This window comes from Megalobrama amblycephala, linkage group LG7, assembly GCF_018812025.1.
Source record: "Megalobrama amblycephala isolate DHTTF-2021 linkage group LG7, ASM1881202v1, whole genome shotgun sequence".
Taxonomy (NCBI): domain Eukaryota; kingdom Metazoa; phylum Chordata; class Actinopteri; order Cypriniformes; family Xenocyprididae; genus Megalobrama; species Megalobrama amblycephala.
In genome coordinates, this window is record NC_063050.1 from 5568344 (window position 1) to 5583902 (window position 15559).

The window sequence follows — 15559 nt, forward strand, 5'->3', positions numbered from 1 at the left end:
TACCGGCCGAGGAGCTGCAGTAGGGAGCCGTGGTCTCTAGGAGGCGCTGTGATGCCGGCCAGAGCGTGTGAGGAAAAGACCCTGCAGTACAGATCTGCGGACAGCAGGAGGCGCTCTAGAGCGGGACAGATCCCTCCGTCCTGATTCAGCCCAGCAGGATCACTCTCTACAGGCACAGCATCAAACGCATGAGAATAAGGACTGAACGATCAGATGAACACACTGTACCGCAAATAACAACAACGGCAGGACTTATTAATATTATGAAATTGGTCGAACAGTAGAGCGTGGCACTAACAACACCAAGGTCCTGCGTTTGATTGTTGTATACGAGCCATTCTACAGATCTGTCTCAAAGTCAGTTGGAAACGTCTTGAAAAAAATGCCTTTTTCAACAAATTTTGTATCTATGCAAATTGTATAATATCAAAGCTACACATTTCTAGCAATTGTGCAGTTAACTCTCATATTGTATTTTCAGAAAGTTTTGGAATATTTTTCATCTCCCCAAATTTGTCACTACCGAAACACAATAATAAATCATTTAATAAGAAGAGTTACATTGACCTATTGAGATTTTGTTTACGTCTAGCTTGTAAATATATATTTTGCTATTTTTAAAAAAAAAAAGTTTTACTCATACTGATGAAGGATTCATTAGTTTGAATAAACATTGATCCAAACACTATAATAACATCTTAGTTGATCATTCAATATACTTTATTTTTGACCAATCATCCCATGTTTCGGTCGTGACAGTAATGTGTTGGTAGTGACCACATCACATGACACAATTTATCTCACATAAAACTCTAATGATTTGCATAACTGTACTAAAATTGTGTTTATTTCTCCCAAATAAATGATTATGTGTTTCCTTTTGTCACTACCAGAACAATGGTGACATGTTTCGGTAGTGACAATTTTCGACTCTTGAGCCACTCAAAGATGACGATCAGCACATGGTTAAGTTTTCTTAATTGCAGAAAAAGGTGTTTGTTAGTGACGTTCCTGAAAGCTCCACACAGATTTTCAGACTTCTGAACACATTTAACTCAGAATGATGATCTGCTGTGAAAGAGAGGCTGTGAGAGGAGGAACACAGGAATATTTCCTAAAGTGTGTTAAAATCAGTCTCATTCTTCAAAAACAACAATGGAAATTGCAAAAAATTATTTCAATATCATTTTCACAAGTTGAATTTAGGGGTCAGGGTTCAGGACAGACACCTCCCAATTGAAACTACCCAATAAATGATGATTTATATATATATTAATCTTACTGATATTTTAAATTATTGTGGGATTCAATAGATAATAGAAGGATCTTAGTAAACATGTAAGATTTGAATACTTAAATGCTTTTTAAATGTGTTTTTGGTTGTGGAACAGCAGTTAGAACGGCCCATATACATTTACATTTATTGGCATCAGAGGACAAATCACTGGACGTCCACTCAGAAACATCGATGCTGTATGTGTTCAACAGCACAACAAAGAACGGACTTGATCTGCACGAGTCTGACACAGGATCAGAGAGAGACAGAGTCATTCACAAGAGACACTTCATGATGAGCGTTTCTCTCACGCAAACCCTGACCCACATCCAGAGTCTGAACTGATCTGAGGTCAGCTCTCACTGAAACACAGCAGCTCACGCCAGCGCTTTCACTGATCTCAGCGCATTTACTGTCAGTCAAAGACAGATTTCTGGGTCATTCTGGGAAACGGTGACTTTACGTCATTATTACCACAAAACAAACCCTGACGAGAGATCGTTATCCTCCTGAAGGGGTTATCAGTGATGATGACTGTCTGAATGGACATTATCACACGGCTAGTTATTGAATAAATACATATATGGACATAAATATTGATCTGAGTCTAAATTATTTGAGAGAAGAAAGGGAGTGTGGAGCGAAACAAGACTGAATGCTGTGATTGACCAATGTATAATAATACATAAGCTATATTAATATTAACTATATATATATACACACACACATATATATATATATATATATATATATATATATATAAATATATTTCATTTTTAGGTGATATAATGAGTGTATTATAGAAATTGGCTTTAAAACTGTTTTTGGACACGCAGAAGGCACCGGCCCGCTTCAGACAATGAGTCTTGATCTCAAACTCCCGTGTCCTGTTATCATCGCGCGCGCACGTGCCCGTGAAAAACAAAGACATTCCCCCGTGTGTGTGTGTGTGTGTGTGTGTGTGTGTGTGTGTGTGCATTCATATTTTGGGTTCGTGGTGATTGTGTGATATTGAAGTGTGTAAAAGCTGCTGTTTCATCACTGTTATATGATCAGCCGCTGAATCAACGGATAGCCGCGGTGACGCCCTGCGCTCCGGGACACACACACACACACAGGGACACACACACACACACACACACACACACACACACACACACACACACACACACACACACACACACACACACACACACACACACACACACACACACTCGGGCCCTCTGTCTCTATTAAACCAGCTGCGGGAGCGCGCGCGCGGATGCTGAATGATGGTGCTGGTGCTGATGCTGCAGACACACACACACACACACACACACACACACACACGCAGGTGGTGGTTTACCTTCAGGTCCGCGGCTCCGGCTCAGCAGCCAGCTCACACTGGCTCGGGTCTTAGCTCGGGTGGAGTCGTACCGGTCCAGCGGGCAGATGTCCGGCACCGGCGCGCTTTTCTTCACCGCAGATGTGTCCATCGTGCGCGCGCGAGGACGCCGTTAGTGGAGACAAAATACGACGACGAACGAAAACGCGAATCTTACAGTGTCATCCTGCCGTTTGATGTCCGTCACCGAACGAACCGCATCCCGCTGCCGCGGAGCCGCCCATCCCCGTGTCCCCCGCGCGCATGGGCCTCCAGCACCGACCGTCAGGTGTCCTGCTGGAGCTGTCAATCAACCCACGGCCGTCCAATCACACGCGAGGATGGGCGGAGCGAAAGAAAGAAAGAAAGAACGAAAGAACGAAAGAAAGAAAGAAAGAAAGAAAGAAAGAAAGAAAGAAAGAAAGAAAGAAAGAGCGCAGTTTTTCTGGGCGATCACAGCACCACACACACTGCAGAACACGCACGAGCATCAGAGCAGTGAAACACTGACCCTCATTCCACACCTGCACTAACACGATTTATCCTGTAGAGGGCGCTACACACTAGAAAGCTACATTCCAGGGATCCAGTGGAGTATATATATATATATATATATATATATATATATATATATATATATATATATATATATATATACACACACTGAATGGTCAGAAATAATTAAGTTAATTTTGATTATTTTATTCATGTTTTAACACCTAAAAATAATAAAACAATAAAAGTGAGTTTATATATATAGATATATATAGATAGATAGATTTCTATGCATCTTGACTTCAGCTACTTACTTAAGTTTATACAAATAAATGTGAATTAAAATGACTGAAAATTAAATTTGAATTAAAAAATTCAAGGTTATGCATCCATCATTGAAAGTGTGTAGAAAAATATACAGTCAACTAATATATTCCAGATAATATAATTTTATTTATCTTCAGTAAAGACAAAATAGACAAAAAGGAGATTATTTAATTTAGCAAACAACATAATGAATACACTATTTATCTTTGGACATGAAAATCTACAGCTGTCTATATTCCTATATGTTCCTCACACATTTAGGGCCTTCGGCATCAAGAAATGTGAAAATCCTGATCTAGAATAAACTGTTATCTAGAGTTGACAATAACAGCAGGACTGTGAGCTCATGTTCAAGAGTTTACAGTGAACGTTCACAATCACACAAACTCACTGAAGAGACGCGAGAATTCAGCTGTAAAATGCAGCATAACCTGTTTCAGATTAAGTGAAACACACACAGTTCATCCCAGCTAACAGAGTTTTGTTATAAGAACGTTCTCTAAATATTCAATGTTGGTTCTGGGAACATTAAAAACATCCAGTTTTCTTGACGTTAGAGGAACGTTTTTATAAGGTATAATGTTCCTCAAACGTTCTTTCAACTTAATTTTAAGTTAATGCAGGAAACACATTCTGGTTGGTTAGTACAGCATGTGCTGATCTAGTAACTCAACTGAAACCACCTGTGTGTGTGTGTGTGTGTGTGTGTGTGTGTGTGTGTGTGTGTGTGTGTTCGCGTGTTCGCGTGCGCCACACTGACACATGCAAATATCTTCATGATTAACACACACACGCCTGCAGCAGTGAACGCTGCACATCTGTTAGCCAGAAACACAACCGCAACATTACAAAGACGTTAGATGAACATTCACAAATGTGTGCGTCATTCACACACACACACACACACACACACACACAGGATCGTTTAGTGAAAAGATAAAAACAGTGATGAACCAGCTCAGTGACTGTGCAGAAACTAGTGATGCAAAGTCCGATTCATTTCCTCAAACCGGATCTTTTCGGACAGTTCGGCTCAATGAATCGGTTCAAAAAGCAGATTTATAGGTTCCTGACGTCATCATGCTATGATGTCACTATGCATTTCTTTTCTAATGCACAAACGCAGATATGTTCTACATGTCTAAAGTATAGAACGAATAAACTCATTGATTTCACTTCACAACTTAAAATATAATCTGCATGTATAATAAGCCATAGTTAAATTTATTTACATCTCTTGATGTAATCTCTTGAGGTTTTTGCAGGGTTTAATGAAATGTTATTTAATAACAGTGGTCATAATAAGCACATTTCCAGTACGAGTCTCAGGCTTGCATGGTATCATCGACTCACTCATCAGACTCCTCGGTAATCCTCGACAGACTTCAACGGTCGGTTGTGCGTTTCACGTCATCAACCCGGAACTAAAGTTTGATTCAGTTCGATTAGTGAACCGGCTTGATCGGTTACTTCCTATGAACAAGTTTCAACCAGCCCAAAAGAAAGATTTGTTCAAAAACCGAACATCACTAGCAGAAAGGGCGACGCATGTAAAAACACTCTGAATCACATGATCTGCCACCCATACGAGCGGTTAGTGAGCGTTAGTGATGCACGGATCGGCTCAAACGTCACCCGAATCCACTTCTAAAAATTAGTCATCCGCCCGCCACCCACCCGCAACTATGATTTTCTCTGATTTAGATATTCGCACCCGATCGTCATATTACAGTAATTCAAATTTTCAGTGTTCAGCGTGAAGATTATGGTATTGCGCTGAACTCGGCTGCTTTTAAATGAACATTTAGCTATAAAAGTCTTCTTTGGCAACATTACATGTCTTTAATAGAGGGTTACTCCCTTAAAACTTCAACTGGAATGTCATTGTCAGTTGCGACTTTTTATCTTGCAATTCTGACTTTTATCACAAATGCACATTTATATTCCACAATTCTGACTTTTTTCCTGCAATTACGACTTTTTCTAACAATAGCGAGTTTATATCTGACAATTTTGAGTTTCTCGCAATTACGACTTTTTCTATCAATTCTGAGTTTCTCGCAATTATGACTTTTTCTAACAATTCTGAGTTTCTCGCAATTACGACTTTTTCTATCAATTCTGAGTTTCTCACAATTATGACTTTTTCTAACAATTCTGAGTTTCTCGCAATTACGTCTTTTTTTAACAATTCTGAGTTTCTCGCAATTACGACTTTTTCTATCAATTCTGAGTTTCTCGCAATTATGACTTTTTCTAACAATTCTGAGTTTCTCACAATTACGTCTTTTTTTAACAATTCTGAGTTTCTCGCAATTACGACTTTTTCTATCAATTCTGAGTTTCTCGCAATTACGACTTTTTCTAACAATTCTGAGTTTCTCGCAATTACGTCTTTTTTAACAATTTTGAGTTTCTCGCAATTACGACTTTTTTTAACAATTCTGAGTTTCTCGCAATTACGACTTTTTCTATCAATTCTGAGTTTCTCGCAATTACGACTTTTTCTAACAATTCTGAGTTTCTTGCAATTACGACTTTTTCTATCAATTCTGAGTTTCTCGCAATTATGACTTTTTCTAACAATTCTGAGTTTCTCGCAATTACGTCTTTTTTTAACAATTCTGAGTTTCTCGCAATTACGACTTTTTCTATCAATTCTGAGTTTCTCGCAATTACGACTTTTTCTAACAATTCTGAGTTTCTCGCAATTACGTCTTTTTTAAACAATTCTGAGTTTCTCGCAATTACGACTTTTTCTATCAATTCTGAGTTTCTCGCAATTCCGACTTTTTCTATCAATTCTGAGTTTCTCGCAATTATGACTTTTTCTAACAATTCTGAGTTTCTCGCAATTACGTCTTTTTTTAACAATTCTGAGTTTCTCGCAATTACGACTTTTTCTAACAATTCTGAGTTTCTCGCAATTACGTCTTTTTTTAACAATTCTGAGTTTCTCGCAATTACGACTTTTTCTATCAATTCTGAGTTTCTCGCAATTACGACTTTTTCTATCAATTCTGAGTTTCTCGCAATTACGACTTTTTCTAACAATTCTGAGTTTCTCGCAATTACGACATTTTCTATCAATTCTGAGTTTCTCGCAATTACGACTTTTTCTAACAATTCTGAGTTTCTCGCAATTACGACTTTTTCTATCAATTCTGAGTTTCTCGCAATTACGACTTTTTCTAACAATTCTGAGTTTCTTGCAATTACGACTTTTTTCTCACAATTGCAAGTTTATATCTCACAATTCTGACTTGTTTAGCAATTGCAACATTTTTCTAGCAAGTGCGAGGAAAAAAGTCAGAATTGCGATTATTTATTATTATTTTTTAATTTGTGGTGGAAACAAGTTTCCCTAGATATTTCTGTTTTAAGCACAAACTCACTTCATTTTAATACATTTTTCAGAAACATCCCAAGTCATTTTGCTTCTCCAGTAAATGAATCTTGATATAAGAATGTTTAGATATTTGTATTGGAAAACGAGAAAACGACTGCAGAAGAACTCTTTTTGGCGTGTTTATAGCGTCACATGAAAGCGTGTCTGTCGGACATGAGTTCTTGTGCTAAAATGGAGATTTGAGGGTGGGTTGTGGGTCCCGTCGCTCTCAGAGAGTACCTCTTGCTCGAGGGTATTAAAGCGGATGCCCGAGTATTCACCCTGTTGGGACCTCAGGCACGGGTAACAGAGGATGCGTTTGAAGGAGTCACACATGTCCTTCTCACGGTAGGAGTAGATGATGGGGTTCATGAAGGAGTTGCACTCGGCCAGCACCAGGAAGAACTTCTCGTACGTCAGGACGTTGCAGGTTTCACAGAGACCGTCCAGCAGAAGCAGAACCAGACCCGGCGTCCAACACACCACAAAACAATCTGCCAGAGAGAGCACAAGAGCGATGAACACACACTATAGAAAAAATTACATATTATGTGTAACACTCTAGTTTACACATTTTGTGTCAATATTGCATAAAAATGTGTTGGAAGAATTCAATTGTTTTACACATATTATGTGTAGTTTTAAAATGAACACAACCTGTGTATTTGTTCACAGCATCAACACAATCTGTGCAGCCAACAACACCTGTAATGTGTTAATATTACACATTTACACAACTTTGTGTTCATTTCAGAGGTGAAGATCAGACCTCCAAAACCAAGACCATTCAAGACCAGAGGTGTGGACGAGACCAGACCTTCCAAGACCAAAACAAGATCATTCAATGAATATTGAACATTAATTATGAGCACCTGCTGTTAACAAGCAGAATCACCAAAGGAGAAAACCACAATTTTAAGTTACCATCATAGAGATCAGGGTTTGTTTTAGTTGAGCTCTTGACACTTGACTTTATACTATTAAATTTAGTTTGGCTGCTGTAACTAAGTTATAACATCCAGACAAACAAAGTGAAAAGATGATCAGGTGGTGTTGGTTATGTTTTCACATAATCATTATTTGATCTGAATCACTGAACTCATTTAGAGCCCAATCTCTGAGTTAGATTTACATTATTGATTACAGCAGCACTGTGATTCTACAGCAGAAGATCTGCTTTATACAACAATATAATCTGAAGGATTTCACAAAAGTTGTTATGAATAAAAGAATCTTTGTTTTAGGCACACACAGACATCAAGAATCATCCTGTGAATCTCAACAGTGGTGACCATCATAAAGCATGTTGCAGTGCATTCTGGGAGCCACCAATCAAAATTCATCCATGGCTCCCATCATGCATTGCTGCATCAATAAATTATGAGCTGAATTGTCTTAGTAATTTCCTTTATTCTCACTATTTTATTTTGTTCTGTTTTATGTGACTTTTTAGTAGCTTGTTTTCTAATGTTCAGAGTTGATCTGTTGATCAGAATATGTTGCTTGTCACCGTCATTGAGATTCACAGGCTGATTCTTGATGTCTGTGTGTGCCTAAAATAAAGATTTTTATTTTTTTTTTTAAATCAGAACAGCTTTTGAGAAATCCTTCAGATTATATTGATAAAGCTGATCTTCTGCTGTAGAATCACAGTGCTGCTGTAATCAATAATGTAAATCTAACTCAGAGATTGGGCTCTAAATGAGTTCAGTGATTCAGGTCAAATAATGATTATGTGAAAACATAACCAACATCACCTGATCGTCTTTTCTCTTTGCTTGTCTGGCTCTTATAACTCAGTTACAGCAGCCCAAACACAATCTAATATTAAAAAGTCAAGGGTGAAGTGCTCAACTAAAGCAAACACTGATCTCCATTAAAAATTGTGATTTTCTTTGGTTCTGCTTGTTATCATCAGATCACCTTTCTGACACATTTACTGTGTTAAAATCATTACACAATAAATGTGTCAGAATTAACACAACAAGCGTTGTCCCTAAACTCACACACTGATGTGTAAGACTTTTCTTTTCTTTTCTTTTTTTCTTTCTTTGACTGGACTTGATAAAGAGATCATTGCAAATTTGGTCTTCATGTTCAGAAGTAGCACAGGTGTTTTATTTTGTTGTTGTTTTCCTCTTTCCTTCAGTGATTCTGTCTGTTAACAGCAGGTGTTCATCACTACTGCTTGAATTACTTAATTATCTCATTATCTCATTAATTATCTCATTATCATACCTCCATACATGGAGGGTCTGGTCTTGATTACACATCTGGTTAACCTTCCTAACACATTCACTGTGTTAAAATCATTGACTCAATGAATGTGTCAGAATTAACACAAGCGTTGTCCCTAAACTCACCCATTGATGTGTAAGAATTTAACACAGTTTGAGTCAGTTTTAACACATCTAACCATCTAAGAGTGCATAATCTGAAACATACAGTAGCTATGTTTGCATCCACCTATTTTTACGTGCATTTTGGGATATTGCATTTAAAAAAAAAAAAAAATCACTGAATGGAAATGCCAAGATGTGCATAAATTCTAAAAATGCACATGAAAATGTTGCACTCAACTGAGTCAGAGAAATTGCTTATGCAATATGAAAACATGCGCATATACGATGGAAACACTTTTACTGAATAAATTCCTTGATGCGCATCAAAAAAGATGGGATGACAGAACTGAAGCGATCTCGTTGCACAGCATCTGAAATGCTGTTTTTGGTCTTTCTGTAATGCCTGAGCAAAGTGTGTTTTATTCACAAACACCAGCATCTGAATGCAAGATAACATGACAGCTTTTATTGTGCTTCATCTGCAAGCTTTGAGGCACAAGCAAATGATTATACAGTGGCTTCTACAGCAGCACATTTTTCTTAATGATATTTAGCGCAGGTTTATCAGAAGTGATGATTTTGTTCTCTTCGACTTAATGGATGGAAACAGTGCTTTATTATTTAAATGTTTTATGTGATATTCCAAATTTACACACAAGTTAAATTCGCAAACTTTGGATGGCAACACAGCTATTGACTTGCAAAATAAATGTTTAGAATTTTGGCAAAATCTTCCAGGAATGTCCCATGTTTGTTGGGAGCGACAAAACATGAAAAGAAACGAGGCTGGGATCGTGAAAACATGCAGGTCCGGTTGGACAAGCCCGGACATTCCTTCCTCCCCCAGATCCTGTTTATGAATGTTGACTGTGCTGCTGTGTGTTTTTCTCCAGAAGGGGTGTTACCTGAACACATTCAGACTGTTCGCTCTTAGAGTTTAACTTCAGAGTAATTCTGAGGACTGTCTTCAGAGGAGCTCTGGATCTACAAAACAAACCTTGTGGTTTGTTTTGGACAGCGTTTCTTACCCAGACAGCGTTTCTAACCCGAGGCCTTCAAGACTCAATAACTATATAATTACAATGAAAACCATAAAGGATAACTATAATGATAACCATAACCATATAACTACAATTATAACCATAAATAATAATGATAACCATAATCATAACTATATAACAACAATTAGAACCATAAATGATAACTATAACGATAACCAATTCGGTCAGGACCATAAACAAAATTTTTAGTCAATTTTTATTGGCATATTTTGCTGAAGTTACATTTGGCGGTTGGCTCTGTTCTAAATTACCCATCCTTTTCATGAGCTCCATGAAAGCTAAGACCGGGAACAGCAGTAGCTTCTAGTGACACCCTCCCATTTTATTAGCAGCACAAAATTCCCCTATTGAGAACGGAGCATCCATCAATGACAACAGAACGACACTGATAATTATAATTAAAGATAATTATAACTATAATGAGGCAACGGGAAGTGGCGTCTCTGTTTGTCTCTGTTCTGAACGAGGGTTACATACGTTCAGTCACATTCAACATTACATGCGAAGGGAGCGTAGACTACCCTGATGATTGATGTGTGCAATGGCTGCATCATTGTCTGTCTGGACCAGGACATGCTTGTCTTTAAGCTGCAATTTGAAGTGGCACAGAGTAAGCCATACTGCTAGCAACTCAAGGTAATTGATGTGCCAATGCAGTTGAGGTCCTATCCAGGAGCCCATACTGCATGCCTGTTTCACATGGCACCCAGCCAATAGCAAAGCCATCTGTTCAGGGGAGACAACATCATGCCTGGACACTTGTACAAGGGAAACTCCTGCCCATGGAAAAGCAAGGTCTGAGCATAGGCTGAAGGTTTGGCAGCAGGATGAGGTGAATGTAACCTAGTGTGTGAATCAAGGCCATGCCCACCTCAGGACTTGAAAGCATAGCGTCCTTGAACCGTACCCCACGGACCGCTGGCAATAAGAGGGGATGAAAGTGGCAAAGCATAGCATCACGCACTACCATCTGCCCCTACTTGTTGACACAGAAATAGAGGAAACTGCTCCTTACTGCAGTAGCCGTAAAGTCAGTGGCGGAACAGAAATTTAACTCAAAATATACTCCACCCGGTCCTCCTCCGGGGGAAGAGCAAATCCCTCCATTTCCAGGCTGATCATCTCAGGCCGACCATTTGGAGGATTGAACGGCGGCTGAGACGGGCGTCGTCATCTTTCTGCAGCAACTCAATATCACAGTAAAGCTGACCAGCACAGTATTTTTTATTTTTTTGCAGGGGACGGATGCCCTTGGGCGATGAGCAGGGGCAGCCCACAATGCATGTCGGGGCACGCTCTTGACAGCCTCAGCCTGCTTCTGGACTGTGGAGAACAGCTGGGCACAGTCCTCGACAGTGTCGCCGAAAAGGCACCCTTGTGAGATGGGAACATCAAGAAAGTGCACTTTGATGACATCTCGCACCTCTGCAAGGTTTAGCCTGGGGGTTCTTCTGGACCACCAGGGTGGACACTGTCTAGCCAAGGGCCTGTGCTGTGACTTTCATCACGGTCAGTCACCATGCGCAAGTGTCTGCGTCAACACCGGCTCAGAACTACCCTTGTGGCTTTGTGAGTGCTTTGGCCTGGTAGACTTGCAGGCTGGCCATCGCATGCAGGGCAGAGGCGGCCTGTCCAGCAGCACTGTAAACCTTAGCAGCCAGAGCTGCTGTTATCTTACAGGTGCTGGACGGGAGTTGTGGATGACACCACCAGGTTGTAGCCCTTTGCGGGCATGCACCCCAACTGCACACTCCACCTGGGGAATCCTTACCCCCCGACAACCTGACCATTAAGGGTAGTGAGAGAGGAAAAACTTTTGGTGAAGATTTTGGCATGTTTGGCCTTCCATACGGGCACTAATTAGCCAAAATTTTTCATGCAACTCTGGGAAGAAAGGCACAGGGGTGGGGCAAGGCGATTTCAGCATCGCACTGATCCCCCAGAAACCAATCATCCAGTCATGATTTCTCAGAGTGAGTCCGAGCATGCAGCGACACGGGCAAGCATGGCTGCTAACTCTGAATCTGCAAAAGCAAACACTGCAGAAGTGGGAAGCTCAGCGTCATCTTCATCTCCAGAGCGCTGCGTCACATTAGGAGTATCCATCTTACCCAATATCATGACGACAGTCTTCATGAGGTTGACCACAGTCTCCTTGTGTTTGACCTGAGAGCTGTGCTGGCTCATCCGGTGGTTCTTGCGCAGAACATAGATGAAGATGTGTGTGTAGACGGCCACCATGACCGTGAAGGTCAGCAGGTTCAACACGGCCCAGAACACAAGGTAACTGCGGCTGTAGAGCGGCGCCATGGTGGAGCACTTCTGAATGTTGCACACGCAGTGCCATCCCATAGTGGGCACCAGACCCATCACTATGGCGATGAGCCAGATGCCGATGATGAGCAGCACGACCCTGTGGTTGGTCACTTTACTGTGCGGCTGCATGTTGAAGATGGTCTGGTGTCGCTCCAGAGCGATGGCCATCAGATTAATCACAGATGCTGTCAGACTGGTGACAATCAAACCCTAAAGAAGACACAAAGAATTTAGAGAGTGACTAGAGAGTACATCAGCTTCAGTTTGGATCCAGCCTCTTAAGAAGACCTCAGATGACCAACACCTATGAAGAGACGGCGCCAACTCCTGCGAGGACTTCAGAAGACGCAATCATCTGGATCAACATGCACACTGCCCAATTTCTATATATCCTAATTATTGTTAATGTTTCCAGGAGCTCATTGTTTCTACCTTCAATTAAACTGCTAACAGTGATTGTAAATTAAACTGCCTAAATTATTACATTATTTGCTAACTACATTCTTAAATTGCAATGTTGACATGCATTCTCTGTAAAGCTGCTTTGAAATGATATGTATCATGAAAAGTGCTATACAAATAAATGTGAATTGAATTTTTTTTCCATACAAATGTAATATTTCATATGCATGCTAATGGTGTTGTTGAGGTTTTTTGTTTTTTGTACAATCACTCTATAAATGTTTGAGGTCATATTGACCCCAAACACATTGAGTGTCAACAGAAAACTAGAACCATAAGAGGGTTAACAATTTCAACCATTTTTTCAAAATGTAATAAAATCTAAAAATTTTATCTTTTATCAAAATTTATAAAACTTAGTTTTTATACAAGTTACAATTTTATTATAAAGAGTAATATATTTATGTCATAATTTCCTCAAGTAAACCACACTTTTATTTTGGTGGTTTGTAATGAAGACTTTCTGTGTGTGTGAGTGAGTTTCTGTGTGTATTTTTTTAAATAGTTTTTATCCAATGAATTTCCATTTCTACATGATTCTCAACTAAGACAGCAGGTCTTCTCCCAGAATTCCTTACAGGAAATGGGAAGCACAGCATGTCCTGTTGCTCAACCACATTGATTTCAGATGTACTTACCTCGGGAATATTCAACAAATATAAACGCTTACTCCAACACAGCTTCATTGGTGTGTCAAACACCTGAATCTCTGTTCGGTTTCTATTGCTAAACCAGTCATGGTTACTCTATTCAGCACCAACATTACTCATTAAACACCAATCCCAGACACTCCCAAACCACAGCCTTACCTGTCGGACAAACCACTGATATATGGAGAGCTTGATGGTCCAGGGACCAGTGTGGAACATCAGGTACAAGTAGGAGATGCCGGAGAACAGATCCGCGGCTGCCAGGTTTCCCAGCAGATAGTATATGGGGTAATGAAACCTGCGGTCCATGAAGATGGGCATCATGACCAGGATGTTGGCGAAGATTGCAAAAAAACAAACGAGCAGTCCCATGGAAACCACCACAACGTCTTTCGTCCGCCACGTGTCACTGATGTTCTTCTTGCTGAGATTGTAGAAGAAAGTTATAGACTCGTTGTAGTAGCAAACCATCGTGGCGGACAGCGATTGGGCCGTGGAAGACAGCAAGAGCGGGTGATTGGATGAGATCTGATAGATGGGAGTGAAGGGGAGGGGCCTTCGAGTGTCAGAGGTCATTCATGGAGGCATGGAGCTGTGAACCTTCAGTCTGAAGAATCGGATCTACTGCAACAAAGGAAAAATACAAGGAGTGAATATTATTCAGGTTTTTAATCACCAACCCAGATAGCAACACTGTGTCAGCCCAGATTCGGCCAACATCTGGCACATGTGGCATGATGATCTGGCCCACATGCTGCAATGAGTTACGGTCCTTGTGTGGGCCGCTTCGGTTTGCCAGATCTGAGCCACAAGCAGGCCACAGCAATGCCACATGTCAGCCAAGAGCAAAGAAATAAACCTAAACTGGCCCTTATCTGAGCCACAAAATCTGTGTATATTAAATATAGAGTCATCTCAGCCTTAATAAGCCCGTTATCAAGCAGAATCTATGGTGGCCGAGAGAGCTCAATGCGCTGCAAATGAAGAAAACACACGCAAATAGAAAAAACACCAGCAAATAAAGAAAACATCTTCATCAGTTTGACAACACATGCGCTGCAAAAGTTCATAACATGTGCAAATACAGAAACACGCTGCAAATAGCACATACCAGGCCCGGTGACCTCAAGCCCCTTCTGCGATGATCTGAATGATGACGATGATGAAGATGATAATGATGATGATGATGATTGGGCTACTTTTAGAATTCAATTTATATTTTAATTTGCCCCGCAATAATTTATAGCGCATCACACATAACCGACGCGCTGTGATAAGATTAGCTAACTACTCATTTATATAAAAAAAAAACTATGTACGGGCCACAAGAGAAATATTAAGAGATAAATTAAGGTTCAATCGTGTTATCAGAACATGTTGAAGTAGAGCTCTCATCGCTGAGTTTTTAGTTTCACTTTCTGCAGTGAATAAATGACTGGGATTTGAGACATAAAATCAAGTAAATTATTAAAAAATATATTATTTATTATTAATAATATTTTTTATGCAAAATAATACCCCACAAATCATTTGTCCTGAGGCCGGGAGGGGCACAGACCACAACGAAAATGTTTACTCTTCAGTGGTGTGAACCTGAAAGGTGAGTTTGGTTTATCGTATGTGGATAGTGAGGAGGCCTATTTGCAGCGCGTTTCTGTATTTGCATGTGTTGTGACCTTTTGCAGCGGATTTGTTGTCAAACTGATGAAGATGTTTTCTTTATTTGCTGGTGTTTTTCTATCTGCATGTGTTTTCTTCATTTGCAGTGCGTTGAGCTCTCTCGGCCACTGTAAGAATCACTGAAGGAAAGAAGAGAACAGAAAAAGAGACGAGCAGAAACACAAGAACTACAACTGACTTCAGCCACAGCCTTAGATGA

The 15559-nt window shown here is 40.0% G+C and overlaps 1 protein-coding gene across 4 annotated transcripts in view; it reads right to left on the reverse strand.

The window, feature by feature from the left end:
* Positions 1-2: 2 nt before the first annotated feature.
* Positions 3-15559, reverse strand: part of LOC125271582 (lysophosphatidic acid receptor 1-A-like) — a 78141-nt gene continuing 62584 nt past the window's right edge. For 2 of the 4 annotated variants that reach the window (XM_048195667.1, XM_048195669.1), the window contains exons 2-4: positions 13840-14301; positions 12364-12778; positions 6403-7343 (exon numbers count right to left, since the gene is read on the reverse strand). In XM_048195667.1, coding sequence (XP_048051624.1) covers positions 6991-7343; positions 12364-12778; positions 13840-14256 — 1185 coding nt within the window. In that variant the 5' untranslated portion in view covers positions 14257-14301 and the 3' untranslated portion in view covers positions 6403-6990. Of the gene's footprint in view, positions 167-6402; positions 7344-12363; positions 12779-13839; positions 14305-15559 lie in introns of those variants that run through there. The other 2 variants (XM_048195670.1, XM_048195668.1) reach the window with 2 other exon arrangements.